The 25,855-nt window shown below is 44.9% G+C and overlaps 2 protein-coding genes across 5 annotated transcripts in view; one reads left to right on the top strand and one right to left on the bottom strand.

The window, feature by feature from the left end:
• The window catches only part of slc25a21 (solute carrier family 25 member 21), a 196,604-nt gene that overhangs the window by 83,490 nt on the left and 87,259 nt on the right, over positions 1–25,855 (top strand). The window lies entirely within an intron of this gene.
• On the bottom strand, positions 9,798–13,127 carry LOC139553239 (uncharacterized). Its single transcript, XM_071365359.1, has 2 exons — positions 11,133–13,127; positions 9,798–10,956 (listed from the first exon to the last, which is right to left on the bottom strand). Exons 1-2 carry the CDS (start codon positions 13,115–13,117, stop codon positions 10,953–10,955), a joined length of 1,989 nt encoding a protein of 662 aa, XP_071221460.1. The 5' UTR covers positions 13,118–13,127; the 3' UTR covers positions 9,798–10,952.

The raw sequence follows: 25,855 nt of genomic DNA, 5'->3' as shown, positions 1-25,855 counted from the left end.
CTCTCTCACTCACTTGTCAGTTTTATTACTACACTCTCTCTCACTGGTCAGTTTTATTACTACTCTCTCTCTCACTGGTCAGTTTTATTACTACTCTCTCTCTCTCACTGGTCAGTTTTATTACTACTCTCTCTCCCTCTCTCTCTCACTGGTCAGTGTATTACGACTCTCTCTCTCTCTCACTGGTCAGTTTTATTACTACTCTCTCTCCGACTCTCTCTCTCTCTCATTGGTCAGTTTTATTACTACTCTCTCTCTTTCTCACTGGTCAGTTTTATTACTACTCTCTCTCTCACTGGTCAGTTTTATTACTACTCTCTCTCTCACTGGTCAGTTTTATTACTACTCTCTCTCTCTCACTGGTCAGTTTTATTACTACTCTCTCTCCCTCTCTCTCTCACTGGTCAGTGTATTACGACTCTCTCTCTCTCTCACTGGTCAGTTTTATTACTACTCTCGCTCTCACTGGTCAGTTTTATTACTACTCTCTCTCTCTCACTGGTCAGTTTTATTACTACTCTCTCTCTCACTGGTCAGTTTTATTACTACTCTCTCTCACTCACTGGTCAGTTTTATTACTACTCTCTCTCACTCACTGGTCAGTTTTATTACTACTCTCTCTCTCACTGGTCAGTTTTATTACTACTCTCTCTCTCACTGGTCAGTTTTATTACTACTCTCTCTCTCTCTCACTGGTCAGTTTTATTACTTCTCTCTCTCTCTCTCTCTCTCACTCACTTGTCAGTTTTATTACTACTCTCTCTCTCACTGGTCAGTTTTATTACTACTCTCTCTCTCACTGGTCAGTTTTATTACTACTCTCTCTCTCTCACTGGTCAGTTTTATTACTACTCTCTCTCCCTCTCTCTCTCACTGGTCAGTGTATTACGACTCTCTCTCTCTCTCACTGGTCAGTTTTATTACTACTCTCTCTCCCTCTCTCTCTCACTGGTCAGTGTATTACGACTCTCTCTCTCTCTCATTGGTCAGTTTTATTACTACTCTCTCTCTTTCTCACTGGTCAGTTTTATTACTTCTCTCTCTCTCTCTCACTCACTTGTCAGTTTTATTACTACTCTCTCTCTCACTGGTCAGTTTTATTACTACTCTCTCTCACTGGTCAGTTTTATTACTACTCTCTCTCTCTCACTGGTCAGTTTTATTACTACTCTCTCTCCCTCTCTCTCTCACTGGTCAGTGTATTACGACTCTCTCTCTCTCTCACTGGTCAGTTTTATTACTACTCTCTCTCTCACTGGTCAGTGTATTACGACTCTCTCTCTCTCTCACTGGTCAGTTTTATTACTACTCTCGCTCTCACTGGTCAGTTTTATTACTACTCTCGCTCTCACTGGTCAGTTTTATTACTACTCTCTCTCTCACTGGTCAGTTTTATTACTACTCTCTCTCTCACTGGTCAGTTTTATTACTACTCTCTCTCTCACTGGTCAGTTTTATTACTACTCTCTCTCACTCACTGGTCAGTTTTATTACTACTCTCTCTCTCTCACTGGTCAGTTTTATTACTACTCTCTCTCTCACTGGTCAGTTTTATTACTACTCTCTCTCACTCACTGGTCAGTTTTATTACTACTCTCTCTCACTCACTGGTCAGTTTTATTACTACTCTCTCTCTCACTGGTCAGTTTTATTACTACTCTCTCTCTCACTGGTCAGTTTTATTACTACTCTCTCTCTCTCTCTCTCACTGGTCAGTTTTATTACTACTCTCTCTCTCTCACTGGTCAGTTTTATTACTTCTCTCCCTCTCTCACTGGTCAGTTATATTACTTCTCTCTCTCTCTCACTGGTCAGTTATATTACTTCTCTCTCTCTCTCACTGGTCAGTTTTATTACTACTCTCTCTCTCACTGGTCAGTTATATTACTTCTCTCTCTCTCTCACTGGTCAGTTTTATTACTACTCTCTCTCTCACTGGTCAGTTTTATTACTACTCTCTCTCTCACTGGTCAGTTTTATTACTACTCTCTCTCTCTCTCTCACTGGTCAGTTTTATTACTTCTCTCTCTCTCTCACTGGTCAGTTTTATTACTTCTCTCTCTCTCTCACTGGTCAGTTATATTACTTCTCTCTCTCTCTCACTGGTCAGTTTTATTACTACTCTCTCTCTCACTGGTCAGTTTTATTACTACTCTCTCTCTCTCACTGGTCAGTTTTATTACTTCTCTCTCTCTCTCACTGGTCAGTTTTATTACTACTCTCTCTCTCACTGGTCAGTTTTATTACTACTCTCTCTCCCTCTCTTTCTCACTGGTCAGTTTTATTACTACTCTCTCTCTCTCTCACTGGTCAGTTTTATTACTACTCTCTCTCTCTCTCACTGGTCAGTTGTATTACTTCTCTCTCTCTCACTGGTCAGTTATATTACTTCTCTCCCTCTCTCACTGGTCAGTTTTATTACTTCTCTCTCTCTCACTCACTGGTCAGTTTTATTACTACTCTCTCTCTCACTGGTCAGTTATATTACTTCTCTCTCTCTCTCACTGGTCAGTTATATTACTTCTATCTCTCACTCACTGGTCAGTTTTATTACTTCTCTCGCTCTCTCACTCACTGGTCAGTTTTATTACTACTCTCTCTCTCACTGGTCAGTTTTATTACTTCTCTCTCTCACTGGTCAGTTTTATTACTACTCTCTCTCTCTCTCTCTCTCTCTCACTGGTCAGTTTTATTTCGACTCTCTCTCTCTCTCTCTCACTGGTCAGTTTTATTTCGACTCTCTCTCTCTCTCTCACTGGTCAGTTTTATTTCGACTCTCTCTCTCTCTCTCTCTCTCTCTCTCTCTCTCTCACTGGTCAGTTTTATTACTACTCTCTCTCTCTCTCTCACTGGTCAGTTTTATTACTACTCTCTCTCACACTGGTCAGTTTTATTACTACTCTCTCTCTCACTGGTCAGTTTTATTACTACTCTCTCTCTCACTGGTCAGTTTTATTACTACTCTCTCACTGGTCAGTTTTATTACTACTCTCTCTCTCACTGGTCAGTTTTATTTACTACTCACTGGTTTTACTGGTCAGTCTCTTTTAATCTGCTAGCCTACATACTGTTACTAGTTACAGTACACTCTCACTGTTTCACTAGTCAGTTGTGTTATTTCATTCATACAGCACTACTACTCTCAGATCTTGGTCCTAGCCTGGTCAAACAGAATGTGAGCTGTGTCAGGATCAAGGCCTCTTTTTGGTCATACAGCACATTGTTACTGCTTAAGGACTTGACACGGTTTTTGACATGATGTGCTCCGCTGTGTTCCAATGAATGTTTTTTAAATGCTAGAGACGGTCCTCTGTGTGTTGTCTTTTATTATATAATATAATAAGTACTAGCTACTGTCATTTATTATTATTGAGGGGTCCCATCCCCTGTCTCTCTCTCTCCCATCCCCTGTCTCTCTCTCTCTCCCATACCCTGTCTCTCTCTCTCTCCCATACCCTGTCTCTCTCTCTCTCCCATCCCCTGTCTCTCTCTCTCTCCCATACCCTGTCTCTCTCTCTCTCCCATCCCCTGTCTCTCTCTCTCTCCCATCCCCTGTCTGTCTCTCTCCCATCCCCTGTCTGTCTCTCTCCCATCCCCTGTCTCTCTCTCTCCCATCCCCTGTCTCTCTCTCTCTCTCTCTCTCTCTCTCTCTCTCTCTCTCTCTCTCTCTCTCTACCATCCCCTGTCTCTCTCTCTCTCTCTCTACCATCCCCTGTCTCTCTCTCTCTCTCTCTCAATTCAATTCAATTCAATTCAAGGGGCTTTATTGGCATGGGAAACATGTGTTAACATTGCCAAAGCAAGTGAGGTAGGTAATATACAAAAGTCAAATAAACAATAAAAATGAACAGTAAACATTACACATACAGAAGTTTCAAAACAATAAAGACATTACAAATGTCATATTATATATATGCAGTGTTGTAACAATGTACAAATGGTTAAAGCACACAAGTTAAAATAAATAAACATAAATATGGGTTGTATTTACAGTGGTGTTTGTTCTTCACTGGTTGCCCTTTTCTTGTGGCAACAGGTCACAAATCTTGCTGCTGTGATGGCACACAGTGGAATTTCAGCCAGTAGATATGGGAGTTTATCAAAATTGGATTTGTTTTCGAATTCCTTGTGGATCTGTGTAATCTGAGGGAAATATGTCTCTCTAATATGGTCATACATTGGGCAGGAGGTTAGGAAGTGCAGCTCAGTTTCCACCTCATTTTGTGGGCAGTGTGCACATAGCCTGTCTTCTCTTGAGAGCCATGTCTGCCTACGGCGGCCTTTCTCAATAGCAAGGCTATGCTCACTGAGTCTGTACATAGTCAAAGCTTTCCTTAAGTTTGGGTCAGTCACAGTGGTCAGGTATTCTGCCACTGTGTACTCTCTGTTTAGGGCCAAATAGCATTCTAGTTTGCTCTGTTTTTTTGTTAATTCTTTCCAATGTGTCAAGTAATTATCTTTTTGTTTTCTCATGATTTGGTTGGGTCTAATTGTGCTGTTGTCCTGGGGCTATGTGGGGTGTGTTTGTGTTTGTGAACAGAGCCCTAGGACCAGCTTGCTTAGGGGACTCTTCTCCAGGTTCATCTCTCTGTAGGTGATGGCTTTGTTATGGAAGGTTTGGGAATCGCTTCCTTTTAGGTGGTTGTAGAATTTAACGGCTCTTTTCTGGATTTTGATAATTAGTGGGTATCGGCCTAATTCTGCTCTGCATGCATTATTTGGTGTTCTACGTTGTACACGGAGGATATTTTTGCAGAATTCTGCATGCAGAGTCTCAATTTGGTGTTTGTCCCATTTTGTGAAATCTTGGTTGGTGAGCGGACCCCAGACCTCACAACCATAAAGGGCAATGGGCTCTATGACTGATTCAAGTATTTTTAGCCAGATCCTAATTGGTATGTTGAAATTTATGTTCCTTTTGATGGCATAGAAGGCCCTTCTTGCCTTGTCTCTCAGATCGTTCACAGCTTTGTGGAAGTTACCTGTGGTGCTGATGTTTAGGCCGAGGTATGTATAGTTTTTTGTGTGCTCTAGGGCAACGGTGTCTAGATGGAATTTGTGGTCCTGGTGACTGGACCTTTTTTGGAACACCATTATTTTGGTCTTACTGAGATTTACTGTCAGGGCCCAGGTCTGACAGAATCTGTGCAGAAGATCTAGGTGCTGCTGTAGGCCCTCCTTGGTTGGTGACAGAAGCACCAGATCATCAGCAAACAGTAGACATTTGACTTCGGATTCTAGTAGGGTGAGACCGGGTGCTGCAGACTGTTCTAGTGCCCGCGCCAATTCGTTGATATATATGTTGAAGAGGGTGGGGCTTAAGCTGCATCCCTGTCTCACCCCACGACCCTGTGTGAAGAAATGTGTGTGTTTTTTGCCAATTTTAACCGCACACTTGTTGTTTGTGTACATGGATTTTATAATGTCGTATGTTTTACCCCCAACACCACTTTCCATCAATTTGTATAGCAGACCCTCATGCCAAATTGAGTCGAAGGCTTTTTTGAAATCAACAAAGCATGAGAAGACTTTGCCTTTGTTTTGGTTTGTTTGGTTGTCAATTAGGGTGTGTAGGGTGAATACATGGTCTGTTGTACGGTAATTTGGTAAAAAGCCAATTTGACATTTGCTCAGTACATTGTTTTCATTGAGGAAATGTACGAGTCTGCTGTTAATGATAATGCAGAGTATTTTCCCAAGGTTACTGTTGACGCATATTCCACGGTAGTTATTGGGGTCAAATTTGTCTCCACTTTTGTGGATTGGGGTGATCAGTCCTTGGTTCCAAATATTGGGGAAGATGCCAGAGCTAAGGACGATGTTAAAGAGTTTTAGTATAGCCAATTGGAATTTGTTGTCTGTATATTTGATCATTTCATTAAGGATACCATCAACACCACAGGCCTTTTTGGGTTTGAGGGTTTTTATTTTGTCCTGTAACTCATTCAAGGTAATTGGAGAATCCAATGGGTTCTGGTAGTCTTTAATAGTTGATTCTAGGATTTGTATTTGATCATGTATATGTTTTTGTTCTTTATTCTTTGTTATAGAGCCAAAAAGATTGGAGAAGTGGTTTACCCATACATCTCCATTTTGGATAGATAATTCTTCGTGTTGTTGTTTGTTTAGTGTTTTCCAATTTTCCCAGAATTGGTTAGAGTCTATGGAGTCTTCAATTACATTGAGCTGATTTCTGACGTGCTGTTCCTTCTTTTTCCGTAGTGTCTCTCTCTCTCTCTCTCTCTCTCTCTCTCTCTCTCTCTCTCTCTCTCTCTCTCTCCCATCCCCTGTCTCTCTCTCTCTCTCTCTCCCATCCCCTGTCTCTCTCTCTCTCTCTCTCTCTCTCTCTCTCTCTCTCTCTCTCTGTCTCTCTCTCTCTCTCTCTCTCTCTCTCTCTCTCTCTCTCTCTCTCTCTCTCCCATCCCCTGTCTCTCTCTCTCTCTCTCTCTCTCTCTCTCTCTCTCTCTCTCTCTCTCTCCCCTGTCTCTCAAATTCAAATTCAAATTCAAGCTGCTTTATTGGCATGAAAAACATTGTGTCAATATTGCCAAAGCAACAATGTATACAATATACATTGTAATACAATTAAAACAATGACAAATAATAATATAGAATGGCAGTAAATAATAATACAAAATTAAATATAAAAATAGTAACAATAAAATGGTAACAGTCAATAGTCGAATGTTATGTATGGTGTAATGCACCACTACCACCACCACCATCATTAAACTGCTATCATTACCATTACCACCCATACCATTACTATTTGGAATGATAAACAACAATAATAATACTAATAACAATAACAGTAAAAACAATAACAGTCATAATAAGTAAGTTACTGCTTACTATGCAGATGTTATTATTCAGTAATAACACTCCTCTCTCTCTCTCTACCATCCCCTGTCTCTCTCTCTCTCTCTCTCTCTCTCTCTCCCATCCCCTATCTCTCTCTCTCTCTCTCTCTCTCTCTCTCTCTCTCTCTCTCTCTCTCTCTCTCTCTCTCTCTCTCTCTCTCTCTCTCTCTCTCTCTCTCTCTCTCCCCCATCCCCTGTCTCTCTCTCTCCCATCCCCTGTCTCTCTCTCTATCTCTCCCATCCCCTCTCTCAATTCAATTCAATTCAATTCAATTCAATTGACTTTATTGACATGGCAAGTTCATTATTACTTACATTGTCAAAGTATACATATCGAAAAATAAAAATCTAATATATATATGTATATATATACAAAATATATATATATTTATATATAAATAAATGGTGGAACCAACAGCAATAATAATAGTAGTAGTGGACATGGGATTACCATTAACAGCAACTACAACAACAATATTAATCAGAACAACAATACATTAAAGCAACAGTAGTAGACCAGTGTCAACATGACTTGAGAAGACATATGACCTGGTATGAAAGACAAAACAAAACTAAGCTAAATGGGAAATATTATCAACATTACTTTGCATTTTTCACTGGCTGTCCCTCAGGTTGTGGCAGGAGGACACATATTTGGCTGCCAAAACTGCACATTTTGGCTTTTCACCCAATAAATATTTGATTTTTTCTTCATCTTTTATAGTTTCAAATTCTTTGTATTGAGTTATAATTTTGGGAAAGAAATATGCTCTTAGGTCTGAGTATTTGTCACAGTGTAGTAGGAAATGCACCTCTGTCTCTACCTCTCCCCTGGAGCAGAGTGAGCACAGCCTGTCCTCTCTGGGCAGCCAGGTTTGTCTGTGACGACCGGTCTCTATAGCCAGACTGTGCTCACTGAGTCTGTACCTAGTCAATGTTTTCCTCAGTTTTCTATCAGTCACAGTGGTCAGATAGTCTGCCACCATGTACTGTCTGTTTAGAGACAAATAGCATTGAAGTTTACTTTGATTTTTTGTGGTGTCTTTCCAATAGGTTATATATTTTTCTTTTTGTTTTGTGATGATTTGGTTGGGCCAGATTTTCTGAGGGCTGTCCCGAGGCTCTATGGGGTTGGTTTGGGTTGGTGAACTGAGCCTCAGAACCAGCTGGCTGAGGGGACTCTTCTCTGGTTTCATCTCTTGACATTGTAGAGCTGTGTGATGGAATGTTTTGGGGTCACTTGTTTTTAGATGGTTGTAAAATTTGATGGCTCTTTTTTCTATTCGAATGAGGAGGGGGTATTGGCCCAATTCTGCCCTACATGCGTTATTTGGAGTTTTTCTTTGTACTTGCAAAACAGTCTTGCAAAACTCTGCATGCAATATTTCAATTGGATGTTTGTCCCATTTGGTAAATTCATTATTAGAGATTGGACCCCATACTTCACTACCATATAGAGCAATTGGTTCTATAACTGATTGAAAAATTTTGAGCCAGATTCTAATTGGAATTTCAATTTTGATGTTCCTTTTAATGGCATAGAATGCTCTTCTTGCTTTGTCTCTCAGCTCATTCACAGCCATGTGAAAGCTACCTGTGTTGCTGATATTTAGTCCTAGATATGTGTAGTTTTTGGTGTGTTCTAATAGAACTGTGTCCAAATAGAATTTATATTTGTCATCCTTATTTCCCGACCTTTTTTGGAATATCATTATATTTGTTTTTTTTAGGTTAACGGTCAGAGCCCAGGTCTGACAGAACCTGTGAAGACGATCTAGGTGCTGCTGTAACCCCTCTTTAGTGGGAGACAGCAGCACCAGGTCATCTGCGTACAGCAGACACTTGATTTCAGTGTTGTGTAGGGTGATACCAGGTGCTGCCGATTCTTCTAATATTTTTGCCAATTCATTAATGTAGATGTTAAATAATGTTGGACTTATTGGGCAGCCCTGTTTCACTCCACGCCCCTGAGAGAAGAAGTCTGTTTGCTTGTTGCCAATTTTAACCGCACATTTGTTTTTAGTGTACATTGATTTAATAAAATCATATGTTTTCCCTCCAATACCACTTTCTATTAGTTTATAAAAAAGACCTTCGTGCCAAATTGAATCAAATGCTTTCTTGAAATCTACAAAACACGAGTAGATTTTGCCTTTGTTTTGGTTAACTTGTTTATCAATTAGAGTGTGGAGGGTGTAAATGTGGTCTGTTGTACGATAATTTTTTAGAAATCCAATCTGGCTTCTGCTCAGGACGTTGTGTTCGTCAAGGAAATGATGTAGTCTGCTATTTATAATACTGCAGAGAATTTTCCCCAAGTTGCTGTTAACGCAAATTCCTCTGTAATTATTTGGGTCAAATTTGTCTCCATTTTTATAGATTGGTGTGATCAATCCCTGGTTCCAAATATCGGGGAAAATACCTGCAGTGAGGATAATGTTGAAGAGTTTGAGTATAGCCAATTTGAATTTGTGGTCTGTATATTTGATCATTTCATTTAAAATACCATCAGCACCACAGGCCTTTTTGGGTTGGAGATTGCATAGTTTTTCCAATAATTCTTCTTCTGTAATTGGGGTATCCACAGGATTCTGATAGTCTTTGACTGCTAATTCAAGGATTTGTAATTTTTCTTGTATATCTTTTTGTTCTGGGCTCTTTGTTATATTGCTGTAGAGGTTTGCAAAGTGATTTCTCCACATATCCCCATTTTGGATAGCCAATTCCTCATGATGAGGTTTGTTTAATTTATTCCAATTCTCCCAGAAGTGGTTTGATTCTATGGATTCCTCAATTCCATCCAGCTGATTTCTAATGTGCTGTTCCTTTTTTGTTCTTAGGGTGCGTTTGTATTGCTTCAGTGTTTCTCCATATTGAAGGCGTATATTTTTGTTGTCTGGTTCTCTGTGTTTTTGATTAGATATATTTCTCAATGACTTTCTTAGATTTTTGCAATCATTATCAAACCATTTTTCATTATCTGTTATTTTTGGTTTGCTCTTATGCTTCTTTAGATTAGCCAAGGAGGCTAATTTGTAAAATATAAAGTTTATGTTCCTAACGGCCAAATTTACACCTTCATTGCTGAAGGAGAACGTTAAGGCTAAAAAGTTGTCCAGGAGAGATTGTATTTTTTGGCTACTAATTGCTTTTTGGTAGATGTCTGTACTGTTTGCACTCCATCTATAGGCTTGTTTAGTACCATGTAATTTATTGGGCCGTGATGCTTCATGGTTGGGTTCTGCTCTTCTCAGATACACTGTGATTTTACTGTGGTCTGAGAGAGGTGTTAGTGGGCTGACTGTGAAGGCTCTGAGAGACTCTGGGTTTAGGTCGGTGAGGAAGTAGTCTACAGTGCTGCTGCCAAGAGATGAGCTGTAGGTGTACCTACCAAAAGAGTCTCCTCTCAGCCTGCCATTGACTATGTACAGACCCAGTGTTCGACAGAGCCTCAGGAGCTGTACTCCGTTTTTGTTTTTCACTTTGTCATAGTTGTTTCTGTGGGGGTATGTGGGGAGGGAAAGGTTGTTGCTTCCTGGTAGGTGTTTATCCCCATGACTGTTAATAGTGTCTTGTTCTTCTGCTGTTCTAGCATTCAGGTCTCCACAGACCAGTACGTTGCCTTGGGCCTGAAAGTGACTAATCTCCCCCTCTAGAATGGAGAAACTCTCTTCATTGAAGTAGGGTGACTCTGAGGGGGGAATGTATGTGGCACAGAGGAAGACGTTTTTATCTGTCAAGATAGCCTCCTTGTTTATTTTTAACCAGATAAAGAATTCTCCTGTTTTGATCAATTCGATTGAATTAATTAGTTCAGATTTATACCATATTAGCAATCCCCCTGAGTCTCTGCCCTGTTTGATTCCTTTTAATTTAGTGGATGGTATGATTATCTCCCTATAACCTAGTGGACAGCCAGTGGAAACATCACCTCTGCACCATGTTTCCTGTAGTACTACAATATCAACATCATCAATTTCTTTCAGGAAGTCTGGGTTTCTGCTCTTTAGCCCAAAAGCAGAGGACTTCAATCCTTGTAAATTCCAACATGCAACGTAAAAAGACTTCATCACTTTTTTTCTTTTCTTTTCTTTACCTTTCAAAATGAGACAAACACTCACAATCCAAGAAGAACCATTAAAATAGGACTTTTCAATTAAAGTAAACTCTTATTTTGCAAATGTGATTTGTTTATAATTTAAGATAGAATTTGTGTCATGCCACTTGGGTGGATGTAGTGTGAGAATGGTGGAGTTCATGTGCTCATCTTACCATGACCCTCGGCCCATCACATGTGAGCATAGTAGACTCAGCATTTGTTTGATGTCACTCATTTGGTTGGTGGGGGCTGGGCCAGTTGCTCCTCTCACAGCCTGTGCGTAGCTCTGCCTGCTGGGCTGTGGCTCCTCCAGGTGTGGGTCTGCGGTGGGGGGCAGGGGGGTGGGAGGCCTCGTCTGGGTGGCTCTGAAGCTGGGCTGGGGTGGTCTGTGCTGCGCTGGCTGTGGTGGGCATTGAGGTTGGTGGTGCTGTGGTCGTGGCTGGGGGGTCCAGGGTGCTGGTCCGGGATGTTGTCTCGGTGATCTCGGCAGGGTGGAGATTGCTCTGCTGTTCCTGGGTGGAGAGGTCGGGCTGCGGTTTAAAGCGACGTCCTTGAGAGTCTTGGCAAGGATGGGGACTGTCTCCCTGTACAGGTGAACATGGTCATAGAGACAGTCCAGATCGAGGGTGGGATGGTGGGCCAGGTGTACATTGGGTCGCAGGGCACAGTCCCGGGATAGGCTGGCGTTTATTCTTTGGATTGTGGCAGGGTGGAAGTCCCTCCTCTGTAGAAGGGTTGACACTATGATTCTTGTGTTGGGGAAGATTGCGGAGGCCTTCTCAATCACTCCCCGTAGTGAAGTGGCCACCCTCTCCTGCTGAGCACGCAGGTCGTTGCTTCCGGTGTGTATGATTATGTGGCTTGGCGACCCGAGATGGTTCTTATCAAGCAGCTCCATGGCACTCTGCGTCGTTGGGCACCACACCTTTCTTGTTTTGTGTCTAGGGAAAAGTTTCTTCTCCTGAACATACTTCCCATTTGAGTCCATTAACAGGACGATGTCAGCCAGTGTTTCTTCTGGACTGGGGGGGGCAGAGGGGGGGCTGGTGGGTGTTGGAGCTGGGGTGTGGCTGGTCTGTGTCGGTGCCACTGTCAGTGGGAGGCTGTTCTGTGGGTTGGGGAGGAGGGATGCAGCAGCCAGGGCTGGGGAAGTCTGGCTGGTTGAGCTGGGTTCCTCTGCTGTGTGAGGGCAGGTCATAGGGTGGTGATCTATCTGCTCCTGCAGCCTGTCCTCTGCTCTCTTTCTCTCCTGCAGCTCCTCTCTTAGTGCGGTCAGCTCCTTATTGCTGCTCTGCCTGTCTTTTTGGAGCTCTCTCACCTCCTTTGTTAGATCAGCCAGCTCTCTCTTGAGTCCGTCTCTCTCTTGCTGAACCTCTTTCAGCTGTGTTGCAAGGCTGCTGTCCTGCTCTGTCCTCACCTTGGTTAGGAGCTCCTCTAAGGTGTGGTTGTCTGGTTGCTGTTTGCTCACGCTCTCCCTGAGCAGGACCACCTCCCCCTCCAGTTTGGTGAACTCATCCCTCATGGCAGCCATGGTGGTGAGGAGGGCCTGAGCCTGCTCTGCACTGAGGGGGTCGCTCTCCTCCTGGGGCGTGTCCTCCACTATGGTGGGAAGAGAGGTGCTGGATGTGCTTGTTTGGGTGGGGAGGGTAGGGGTGAGGGTGGTGCTGGTGGAGTTTCTCTTGTGGGAGGGCATGTCACTGGTGGTGTCCTTTTCTCTCTCCGCTCTCTCCTTAATGGTCTGAAAGTCTGTTTCAAACAGCCTAATGTTACCTTGCACCATGACAGTTCCAGTCTTGTAGAGGTTGATTGTTATCATGGTGCTGTCAGGGTCGTCTGTCTCTTTGATTTTCAGCTTCCACCCATTACAGATTCCCTCTTTCTTTATGCATGGGTAGTGAGAGCAGACTGCTGAGCGCCATGCATTTGGCTGGTCAGTGAGGAAGATGAGATTACTCACGTCACCGTTTTTGTAGAGGTCTGCAAAAAGGGTTTCTGGCCTCTCCTCTAGTAGTTTCTGTTTAAAAGTTTTCCTCATTGTGTCATTTTTGGCCTTTTTTGGGTAGAGAATGGATTCTGCGCTGAGGGGGAGTGGGGACATGGTGTCTGTGCGCTCTGCTACTACTGCTCCTGCTGCGCTGTTCTGCTGCCCCGTTACCATGGCAACCGATTTGTTTGTCTGCTGTTCGCGCTACTTTAGTTCAAAAAACAGCAAAAAGAGTGAAAAATCCTCACATAAAAAACTGAAGATATGTTTACAGTTAGTCCGTGCTCCTTTTTGGTTTACTCACTCAGTTTGGTCGTTTGATGTAGTTGTATTAACTGCCCTTGCTAGGTTTGTTCTAGCTCGTTTCTTCTGGCTAGCTTGTTAGTCTGCTGGCTAGGTCTTTGATGTGTAGCTAGCTAGCTAGACTCAAAACTTCTTAACTTGAGGCGCAAAGTTATTTTTTTTTTTCTATTCTGAATGAATAGAGTTGTTGTTCATTACTTCTTGTCTGGAATTCTTCTTCGATTAGAGTGTTTATCTCATTCTAAAAACCAAAAAAAAAGCAAATATATCAGGAGCTCATGTTGAGCATGACTCCCTCTCTCTCTCTCTCTCTCTCTCTCTCTCTCACATCCCCTGTCTCTCTCTCTCTCTCCCATCCCCTGTCTCTCTCTCTCTCTCTCTCACATCCCCTGTCTCTCTCTCTCTCTCTCTCTCTCCCATCCCCTGTCTCTCTCTCTCTCCCATCCCCTGTCTCTCTCTCTCTCTCTCTCTCTCTCCCATCCCCTGTCTCTCTCTCTCTCTCTCTCTCTCTCTCTCTCTCTCTCTCTCTCTCTCTCTCCCATCCCCTGTCTCTCTCTCTCTCTCTCTCTCTCCCATCCCCTGTCTCTCTCTCTCTCTCTCTCTCTCTCTCTCTCTCTCTCCCATCCCCTGTCTCTCTCTCTCTCTCTCTCCCATCCCCTGTCTCTCTCTCTCTCTCTCTCCCATCCCCTGTCTCTCTCTCTCTCCGTCCCTCCCACCCCCGTCTGTCCCTCCCACCCGCCGTCTCTCCGTCCCTCCCACCCGCCGTCTCTCCGTCCCTCCCACCCCTGGTCACTCCGTCCCTCCCACCCGCCGTCAATCCGTCCCTCCCACCCGCCGTCACTCCGTCCCTCCCACCCGCCGTCACTCCGTCCCTCCCACCCGCCGTCTCTCCGTCCCTCCCACCCGCCGTCTCTCCGTCCCTCCCACCCGCCGTCGCTCCGTCCCTCCCACCCGCCGTCTCTCCGTCCCTCCCACCCCCCGTCTCTCCGTCCCTCCCACCCCCCGTCTCTCCGTCCCTCCCACCCGCCGTCTCTCCGTCCCTCCCACCCCTGGTCACTCCGTCCCTCCCACCCCCCGTCTCTCCGTCACTCCCACCCCCGTCTCCCTGTCCCTCCCACCCCCGTCTCTCCGTCCCTCCCACCCCTGGTCACTCCGTCCCTCCCAACCCCCGTCTCTTTCTCTCCATTTCTTATGAGGCTGAGTTAAGCATAAGCAAATAATTAGGTAATTGCCCTCTTGATTGAGCTCAATAGGAAACGTTTCAATTAGGCTAAAACTGCACCAGGAGGAAGTAGGCTCTTACGAAGGGAAACATTCCTTGTCATGCAACTGTCAACCCCCAGCCCACACCACTCACTCGAGCACACACATAAACACAAACACACACACACACACACACAGACCCTGAGCCCACACCACGAGCCTGGCTTAATTGGATACCAGAAGAGGAAATTATGGGGAGAAAAAATGAACTTGTTTCAGACAACAACAAAAAAGAGAGTCACGGAGGGGATGGAGAGAGGGATAAGAGGAGGGGGGATGGAGAGAGGGATAAGATGAGGGGGGATGGAGAGAGGGATAAGAGGAGGGGGGATGGAGAGAGGGATAAGAGGAGGAGGGATGGAGAGAGGGATAAGAGGAGGGGGGATGGAGAGAGGGATAAGGGGAGGGTGGGATGGATGGAGAGAGGGATAAGAGGAGGGGGGATGGAGAGAGGGATAAGAGGAGGGGGGATGGAGAGAGGGATAAGAGGAGGAGGGATGGAGAGAGGGATAAGAGGAGGGGGGATGGAGAGAGGGATAAGGGGAGGGTGGGATGGATGGAGAGAGGGATAAGAGGAGGGGGGATGGAGAGAGGGATAAGAGGAGGAGGGATGGAGAGAGGGATAAGAGGAGGAGGGATGGAGAGAGGGATAAGGGGAGGGTGGGATGGATGGAGAGAGGGATAAGAGGAGGGGGGATGGAGAGAGGGATAAGATGAGGGGGGATGGAGAGAGGGATAAGAGGAGGAGGGATGGAGAGAGGGATGGAGAGAGGGATAAGGGGAGGGTGGGATGGAGAGAGGGATAAGATGAGGGGGGATGGAGAGAGGGATAAGAGGGGGGATGGAGAGAGGGATAAGGGGAGGGGGGATGGAGAGACAGCAAGACATGATTGCAGTAATTATAGCTCTATTTCAGCTGGTCTTTGCTCTGTCCTCTTCCCAAATTGCACCTTATTCCCTTTTTAGTGGACTACTTTTGGGGGGGTGGAAAGTAGTGTGCTGTGAAGGGAATAGGGTGCCATTTGAGACGCAGCCTCTCTGATATGATTTGCTGGTGATCCCTTGTCTAGATAAGACTGAGAGTTCTCGGGTGGCCCAGCCTCACCGCCTGTGAGTGAGTTTGGAAAGACTTACTGAAAGGATTTGGAGGATAATTTTTTTTTCTGCACCGTCCATTGCTTTAAAATAAGTAACAATTGCCTCATCCTGGGTTTGGATTTGGACTCCCATGCTAACCCAACTCCTATGCCTTCAAACCTAACGGGTCTGACGGAGGTGAATGACAGCCTAACTGTGTAGCCTTTCCTTCTGTCATCACTCTGACCTCTGCTGCACTGCACTGTTTCAGCAGGCAATGCACAGTTCTAGTGTGTGTGTGTGTGTGTGTGTGTGTGTGTGTGTGTGTGTGTGTGTGTGTGTGTGTGTGTGTGTGTGTGTGTGTGTGTGTGTGTGTGTGTGTGTGTGTGTGTGTGTGTGTGTGTGTGTGTGTGTGTGTGTGTGTGTGTGTGTGTGTGTGTGAGGAGGCTCTGGCCTGTGGTCTCTCCAGCCATGTCCCAGTGGGTAACAGTGTGGTCAGGAGAGTAAACTGTGGTCTGTGTTAATACACTTCCTGTCTCTGGCCCACCAGCTCACTCTACCTGAGCGGTTCACCTCCGTACACTCTCTCGCTCTCTCTCTCGTTCGTCTCTTCACACACTGTTTCTCACACAGCTGAAGGGTTAACGTAACATCTGGATTCCTCATACTCACACTGTCTCCTTTTCTCCTTCTCTCTCCCTCTTCCTGTCGCTCTGTCCTGCCTGTCTCCTTTTCTCCTTCTCTCTCCCTCTTCCTGTCGCTCTGTCCCGCCTGTCTCTCCGAGTAAGCATGAGGCAATATAGCCACAACAGGTGGAGGGGTAATTCCAATTGACAACCATGACAATCTGACCCATACTGACCTGGACCGCCCCAGACCCAACCCAGTCCCAACTTGTCTCCGAGTGCTCACTGCTCCCTCCCATCCTGTCTGAGTTGAGTTAGGCCGGACACACACACACTCACATCCGCAGTTATACTTCAGTAGTTTGTGCATTGTGTGACAGTGTTGAGTAATGACTGCCCTGGAGTCAAGTGCCAACCTTCGCCCACCCCTGTTTCGTCCCCCCTCTGCTTCCTGCCAAGCGTGCAGCCTTTGCCTGTCTGTGCTCAGGTGCATGCTGCTGAGTGGATTGAATGGGAGGGCTGTCAGGGGAGTGGTGAATGGTTTCTGCTTTAAAAGTGCATTTTATGGCCTCCCGTGCGCCGCAGCAGTCTAAGGCACCGCATCGCAGTGCTAGAGGCGTCACTACAGACCCTGGTTCGATCCCGGGCTGTAACACAACCGGCTGCGATCGGGAGTCCCATAGGGCGGCGCACAATTGCCCCAGCGCCGTCCGGGTTAGGGGAGGGTTTGGCTCATCGCGCTCTAGCGTCTCCTTGTGGCGGGCCGGGCGCCTGCAGGCTGACCTCGGTCGTCAGGTGAACAGTGTTTCCCCCGACACATTGGTGCGGCTGGCTTCCGGGTTTAGCGGGCGGGTGTTAAGAAGCGGGGTTTGGCGGGTCATGTTTCGGAGGACACATGACTCGACCTTCGCCTCTAGAGCAGCGATGAGACGACATCGAAAAGGGGGGTAAAATACACCCCAAAAATACATGTGCATTTTTATTGAAAAATACGAACCATATTCAACTATATCCTCCTCGTTTGTGGTCACTGGGTGGCAGAGCTGCTGGGTTTTCTCAGGACTCGTAGTAGTATAATGAACCACGCAGTTTTATGTCCAAGCAGCACACACACGGTCACTCACTTATAGGGGCACCAGTGATCATTTCATTTAGCTCGCCGACCCACCTCATTTACATTTTCCGGGGCATTTTTCATCATAAGCGTATTCTGTCATCAGTATTTTGGAAGGTAGATTGAGGGTTAGCATCGTTAGTGTTGTAGAGAAGGCCAGGGCCCGGGCTCAGTGGAACACCAGGGCCATTATAGAACCCACTAGTGTGTGTGTGTGTGTGTGTGTGTGTGTGTGTGTGTGTGTGTGTGTGTGTGTGTGTGTGTGTGTGTGTGTGTGTGTGTGTGTGTGTGTGTGTGTGTGTGTGTGTGTGTGTGTGTGTGTGTGTGTGTGTGTGTGTGTGTGTGTGTGTGTGTGTGTGTGTGTGTGTGTGTGTGTGTGTGTGTGTGTGTGTGTGTGTGTGTGTGTGTGTGTGTGCATTTGACCCAGGAAGGCTGCACCAGGAGCTGGCAGGAGGAGGAGGCACCCCTGCTAATGTTTTAGCCCTAAAATGAGTTCCATTCCCTGGGAAGTGGTTCTCAGAGTCAGGGGTGTAATACTCATATGGAGCAGTTTATGAGGATTAGGTGGTTTTATTTAGTCTACAGGGTCCAGACCCAGACCTGGGCTCCTCTCTGCCTCGTCATCCTCTCCTTTTCTCTCTCGTTATTCTCTCTATCTCTCGTTATTCTATCTCTCTCTCGTTATTCTCTCTCTTTCTCTCGTTATTCTCTCTCTCGTTATTCTCTCTCTCTCGTTATTCTGTCTCTCGTTATTCTCTCTCTCTCGTTATTCTCTCTCTCGTTGTTCTGTCTCGTTATTCTCTTTCTCTCTCTTGTTATTCTCTCTCTCTCTCGTTATTCTCTCTCATTATTCTCTCTCTCTCGTTATTCTCTTTCTCTCTCTCGTTGTTCTCTTTCTCTCTCTCGATATTCTCTCTCGTTATTCTCTCTCTCTCTCTTGTTATTCTCTCTCTCTCTCGTTATTCTCTCTCGTTATTCTCTCTCGTTATTCTCTCTCTCGTTGTTCTCTCTCGTTATTCTCTCTCGTTATTCGCTTTCTCTCTCTCGTTATTGTCTTTCTCTCTCTCGTTGTTCTCTCTCGTTGTTCTCTCTCACTCTCGTTATTCTCTCTCTCTCTCGTTATTCTCTCTCTCTCATTATTCTCTCTCGTTATTCTCGTTACTCTCTCTCGTTATTCTCTCTCGTTATTCTCTTTCTCTCTCGTTGTTCTCTCTCTCGTTATTCTCTCTCTCTCGTTATTCTCTTTCTCTCTCTCGTTGTTCTCTTTCTCTCTCTCGATATTCTCTCTCGTTATTCTCTCTCTCTCTCGTTATTCTCTTTCTCTCTCGTTATTCTCTTTCTCTCTCTCGTTATTCTCTCTCGTTATTCTCTCTCTCTCTCGTTATTCTCTCTCTCTCGTTATTCTCTCGTTATTCTCTCTCTCGTTATTCTTTCTCTCTCTCGTTATTCTCTCGTTATTCTTTCTCTCTCGTTGTTCTCTCTCTCGTTGTTCTCTCTCTCGTTATTTTCTTTCTCTCTCTCGTTATTCTCTCTCGTTATTCTTTCTCTCTCGTTGTTCTCTCTCTCGTTGTTCTCTCTCTCGTTATTCTCTTTCTCTCTCGTTATTCTCTTTCTCTCTCTCGTTATTCTCTCTCTCTCTCGTTATTTTCTTTCTCTCTCGTTATTCTCTTTCTCTCTCTCGTTGTTCTCTTTCTCTCTCTCGTTATTCTCTTTCTCTCTCTCGTTATTCTCTTTCTATCTCTCGTTATTCTCTCTCGTTATTCTCTTTCTCTCTCGTTATTCTCTTTCTCTCTCTCGTTATTCTCTTTCTCTCTCTCGTTATTCTCTCTCGTTGTTCTCGCTCTCGATATTCTCTCTCTCTCGTTATTCTCTCTCTCGATATTCTGTCTCTCGTTATTCTCTTTCTCGTTATTCTCTCTCGTTCTCTCTCGTTGTTCTCTTTCTCGTTATTCTCTCTCGTTATTCTCTCGTTGTTCTCTTTCTCTCTCTCGTTGTTCTCTCTCTCTTTCTCTCTCTCGTTATTCTCTCTCGTTATTCTCTTTCTCTCTCTCGTTGTTCTCTCTCTCAATGTTCTCTTTCTTTCGTTATTCTCTCTCGTTATTCTCTCTTTCGATATTCTCTCTCTCTCGTTATTCTCTCTCGTTATTCTCTTTCTCTCTCTCGTTATTCTCCCTCGTTATTCACTTTCTCTCTCTCGTTGTTCTCTCTCTCTCGATGTTCTCTCTCTCTGGTTATTCTCTCTCGTTATTCTCTTTCTCTCTCTCGTTGTTTCTCTCTCTCTTTATTCTGTCTCGTTATTCTCTTTCTCTCTCTCGTTATTCTCTCTCGTTATTCTCTCTCGTTATTCTCTCTCGTTATTCTCTCTCTCTCTCTCGTTGTTCTCTCTCTCTCTCGATATTCTCTCTCTCTCGTTTTTCTCTCTCTCATTATTCTCTCTCGTTATTCTCTTTCTCTCTCTCGTTGTTCTCTCTCTCTCGATATTCTCTTTCTCTCGTTATTCTCTCTCGTTATTCTCTTTCTCTCTCTCTCGTTATTCTTTTTCTCTCTCTCTCTCGTTATTCTCTCTCATTACTTTTTTTCTCTCTCGTTATTCTCTCTCGTTATTCTCTTTCTCTCGTTATTCTCTCGATATTCTCTCTCTCTTGTTATTCTCTCGATATTCTCTCTCTCTCTCGTTATTCTCTTTCTCTCTCGTTATTCTCTCTCTCTTTCTCTCTCCCTGCCTATTCAAGTTTATTTGTTTTCCTGCTATTGGACAAACATGATGTAGGGACTGTGGTGTGGAGTAGTGGTAGACTGTGTGTGCCCAGGCGGTAGGCCTCTCTCTGTGTCAGTCTCTTCTCTACTGGCTTTGACTAGCACCAGGCCTGTAATAGTGAGCACTACCACACAGATACACCTGCAGACACGGACAGACAGCCCGTCCAGGCCTCTCTCTGTGTCAGTCTCTTCTCTAAGGGTAGTGACTGGCAACAGGCCTGCTGTAATAGTGAGCACTACCACTTGTGGCAGGTGGGCTGTGTAGCAAAGACTAAAGTTACTCCCGGCTCGTATCAAACATTTTCAACTCCATTTGGACTCCAAAGTCCAAATGGACTGTATGAGGTGTAACGATTTACTGTGGTAAACAAAAACCCTGTTTCTGTGTTCTAGTATCTGTCTGTTGTGGAGTTTCTGTGTTCTTGTGTCTCTAAGTACTGTTCATACTGTGGGTTTGCATCTGTCTGTGTGTGAGAGAGGCAGGCGGTGAGTGCATGTCAATCAAATGTATTTATAAAGCCCTTTTTACATCAGCAGATGTCACAAAGGGCTGTACAGAAACCCAGCCTAAAACCCCAAACAGCAAGCAATGCAGATGTAGAAGCACGGTGGCTATGTGTGTGTATTTCCTCCCTCTTTTTCCCAGAAGGGAAAGTCTCATGTTCTCTCCTTAACTCGTCCCTGCAGAAGGTCAATTGCAACCAGTTGGCTGCCAGGCTGGTCCAAAGTAAACATTTAGAGAGAGGGGAGCGAGAGGAGGGGGGGGGGGGGGCTGTACAGGCAGGTATCCGAGGCCCTGTGGGCTGCTTTGATCAGCTCAATGCTGATTTCCCCCCTTTCCTTTGACCTAACTACCTCCTCTCTCTTTCTACCTCTCACTTTCACTCTTCCTCTACTGCTCCTCTCCCCCTCTTCCTCCTTCATGCTAGATGGTTGGTGGGCCTTGTTCCCCTCAGGATGAGGAGCTGCCAGGGCGCGCACACACACACACACACACACACACACACACACACACACACACACACACACACACACACACACACAGTCTCTCAGGGATCCGAGTGGCTGCAGCTCTGTCCTGTCTGTGAGATGGTCCGTCTCCTGGGCTACAGTCTCCAGGGAAACCGTCTACACGTCAGGCCCGGCTGTAGTCCGGTTAGTTTAATAGAGCTGGGGGATCACAGACAAGCACAACTCTCTGGCCCAGTGTGTGTGCGTGTGTGTGTGTGCGTGTGCGTGTGCGTGTGTGTGTGTGAGAGAGCCCGCCCAGCATCTGATATGTATACACTTTAAACATAAAACCACAGAGACATCCCCCCCCTAAATGTATAAGCTATACTCTGTCCGGGGTATGGTTCTCATTTGCGCTGCGCCTTCTAGATTTATGCAGGTCGAATCTGTGGCCCGTTCGTGTTGGAAAGGTGTGTGTGTGTGTATGTTGCGCGTGTGTGTGTCCTAGACAGGTCTGTTGGTTATTTGCTGTGAAGTGTCACGCATGGTGTAGCTTGGTCAAAGGAGAGGGACAATACACACACACACACACACACACACACACACACACACCCTTGAGCCTGATGGCAAGCGACTGGTTCAACTGGAGCTGGGGGAGCATTATGCAGAGCTCAATAAGCCCACATTAATCACACTCCCATCAGTCTCCATGCCTATCAGCAGGAAAAGCTCGTTAGTTAACCTCATTAGCATAATGTATTCAGGCCGAGCTTACTTTACACACAGGGCCACACTCCAAGACCCTTTTGAGCTGGAAAGTGGAATGATACTTTTTCCGTTGAGCACATACCATGAATAAGACACTGAAAAACGTCATGTATCGCAAATAAATTAGTAATGCAGAAATACAACAAACAAAAAAATCACTGGCAAAAGAGGATTTGATATTGTAGCCTTTTCCTGAAACACCAATACCGTCTCATCTGGACCACAGTCCTTTACAGTTTTCAATGTTCCTGCTCAAGCTCGAGAATCCTTACCAAGTCATGAGAAAACTTGAAAGGAAAATGATTGAGGGTTTTGAGGCCTTTCTTTTCTGCGGGACTTGAGGGGTGGGGGCCTGACCGGGGGTATGGAGGGGCAGAGGGTTCGTGAGGCAAAGGGGGTCTGGCCTGCTCTCTTTTTGTCTGGGAGGGAAAGTGAAAGCACGCAGAGAGACAGAGAGGGCCGTGCCTCCAGGCAGCCACTCTTGCTACAGGTGCTTATCGTTTACTCTGTGACTCATCCTTGTTTTGTTTTGGAGGCGTTACCTTCTCTAATGGCATATTCTACCTCCATTAGTACCTCTGGACAACCAGGGTGTGGGATGTTAGACGTCCTATAGAAAGAAGTGGTCTCACACCATCGTAAAGAGAGTCTTGCGGCATCTATCTATGCTTGCTTGTCTGTATTGAGATGTAACACTCTTGAGTATTCAAATCCCTCACGTACACTCTCTCTCCCTCCCTTTCTCTCTCTCCCTCTCTCTCTCGCACACAGACGCCACACACACACACGCACAACACATACTCTCTCTCTCACACACATTTGCATACATACGGAGCGCGGTGTGTTGTCTTAGTGTCGGGTGGTAGGGCAGCAGGCTGGTCGTTGGGCCTGTAAATCAGCCTCTTCCTGATGGAACTCTGATGGACAGGAAGCTAATGTGTCCCTGGTTGATCATTACAGCCAACCTCCCAGATCGCCTCCCTCCCTGCCTGCTGCAGATCCATCCTGCTGCTCCCCTCATCTACACACACACACACACACACACACACACACACACACACACACACACACACACACACACACACACACACACACACACACACACACACACACACACACACACACACACACACACACACACACAGGGACGGATGGACACACACACACACACACACACACACAGGGACGGATGGACACACACACACACACATAGGGACGGACGGATGGACACACACACACACACAGGGATGGATGGACACACACACACACACAGGGACGGACGGATGGACACACACACACACACACGGAGTGAGCCATCCCAGGCAGCTGCCTGCTGGAGACCAGAGAGACAGTAACAGAGACACACATGTTGAACATAAACTGGCTGAGCTGTGTCAAGAGTTCATCGGCAACATCTGTCATAGCAGAGCAGGCACCCAAACGGCTATATCCACCCTCACACCATCACCACTTTCCTCTCTCTTTCTCTCTCGCCCTCTATAGCCACCCTCACACACCACCTACACTTTCCTCTCTCTTTCTCTCTCACTCTCTATAGCCACTCTCACCCCATCACCACTTTCCTCTCTCTTCCTCTCTCACCCTCTATAGCCTCCCTCACACCATCTCCACTTTCCTCTCTCTTTCTCTCTCACTCTCTATAGCCACTCTCACACCATCACCACTTTCCTCTCTTTCTCTCTCACCCTCTATAGCCACCCTCACACCACCGCCACTTTCGCCTCCCTTCATCTCCCCCTCTCTCACCCTGAACTCCCCCTCACACTCCCCTCTCTAAATCCTCCGATCAAAGAACCTACGGTAGAGACCCTACAGTCTCCTTCACACTACTGTCATCACCAATCAATCACTACCCTCTGTGATACCTTCTTCATCTGCCCTTCACATCCACTGCAGTCAGGTAGCAGTTCTGCTGTCACAAGCAGCATTCAGATGCAGATGTCTTAATAGTCACATGTGTAGGGTTGCAGGTGTGATTGCAGAGGACACTGAAAATCTTAGGCTGCGAACTCCAACATGCAGGACTAGTGAAATAAAATAATGAAAATGGTAATAATTTTTTTTTTGAAAAATCGCTGTATACATCATAATAACTGTGGCAGTGATGAATACATAAATGTCTATTGGGGTGGAGGCAGAGTAAAGACTGTTGAGGAGGTGGGGTGGAATGAACATAGGGGGAGCATCATTGGACAGGTTTTCTCTCAGTCCCATGTAGGGCTGGGCGATATGGCCAAAATATTATATCACCGTATTATTATTATTTTTTTAAATGGACGGGATGACAGGGTTTGACGGTATTTTTAGTTTTGGATTTGTTAAAGTTGTACATTTGCTTTATGAGAAATGATTGATCCTTGGGTGCTTTATGAGTAGTGAGTGATCCTAGAGGTGCCAACACATACATTCTAAGTGACTTCAATGAGTCTTTCTCCATTCTGTTTTATACTGTTCAATTTCAACTTCAACCAAAACAAATTTCAGCACTTTTATCATTTCTGCATTTCCTGCACTCAATTGCAGTGGTGAAAAAAGTACCCAGTTGTCAGACTTGAGTAAAAGTAAAGATAAGTTAACAGAAAATTACTCAAATAAAAGTGAAAGTCACACTACTTGAATAAAAGTCTAAAAGTATTTGGTTTTAAATATACTTAAGTATCAAAAGTAAAAGTATAAATAATTCCTTATATTAAGCAAACCAGATGGCACCATTTCCTTGTTTTTTTTATTGACGTATAGCCAGGGGCACACTCCAACACAGACATCATTTGCAAACAAAGCATTTGTGTTTAGTGAGTACCCAGATCAGAGGCAGTAGATGACCAGAGATGTTCTCTTGACAAGTGTGTGAATTGGACCATTTTCCTGTCCTGATAAGCATTCAAAATGTAAATAGTACTTTTAGGTGTCAGGGAAAATGAATGGAGTAAAAAGTACAGTATTTTCTTTAGGAAGGTAGTGATGTAAAAGTTATCAAAAATCAAAAATAGTAAAGTACAGATACCAAAAAATACTTAAGTAGTATTTGAAAGTATTTTTATTTAAGTACTTTACACCACTGCTCAATTGAGATCATTGCCACGTAGGACTGCACGATATGGGCAAATAATCTAGGACTTATTTTTAACCAAATGTTGCAATTGCGATTTGACTTGCGAATTAGAGCAAAACTGTTGGAATCATGAAAATAGAATAACTATTATAATTCTATAGTTAGAATATAATAGTGGGCACTTCGAATACAGTGTTTGAGATGAAAACGAATTAAAATGCCAGGGAGGAATAATTGTGACAGGGTAGGAACTAGTGTTAATAAGTGTTTCCAAGGGGACCCTATAAGCTTTGGGTACATTGCATGTTTTCTCTTGGCTACTTCATGTAGCTAACATCATTTTGCTTTGCATATTCCTCTTTTGATTTAGAAGATACTGTTGCACAAACAACATGCTGATTTGGGTCTACACCATCACTGGTATTATCAGGCTGTATTAGCTAGCTACGTTTGCCCTTACTCAGTACATTTATTAGCTAGCTATTAGCATTAGCGGCTAACAAGATTTGGGGCAACTTGCTCAAGACAAACTAGCTGTTTGCTGATGTACGAAACACAAACTAATAGTGTCCGTATAGAACGCTGGTGGATTTATATTGAGAAGCAAAGTGAAAACAGCGTCGTTGTCATCAACATTGTTGCATGTGCCGCATTGACCATGCAGACCGAACACAAGTGTCCCGTGGTTGAGGAACATGGAAAGGGGCACGGAGAGAAAGAGCGGAGAGAGATGACTCAAGTAGCGAAGTAAACTACAAAAATGGACATTACACATGGCGTATCACATTTAACAAACCAAACATTCACATACCGGTATAGAAGGTACAGTAAAAACCCAAACCGGTTCTCTGTGTCAACACCGGTATATCATAAAATACGGTATACCGCCCAGCCCTAGTCCCATGGTCTGTTGCCTATTTCATGCAAATTGACCTGTTCCTTCTACATTCCTTCCACTTTGGTTTGGAAAGAACCTT

This window comes from Salvelinus alpinus, chromosome 25, assembly GCF_045679555.1.
Source record: "Salvelinus alpinus chromosome 25, SLU_Salpinus.1, whole genome shotgun sequence".
NCBI lineage: Eukaryota > Metazoa > Chordata > Actinopteri > Salmoniformes > Salmonidae > Salvelinus > Salvelinus alpinus.
The sequence above is the reverse complement of the archived record's forward strand: the minus strand, read 5'-3'. Positions and strand labels throughout refer to the sequence as shown.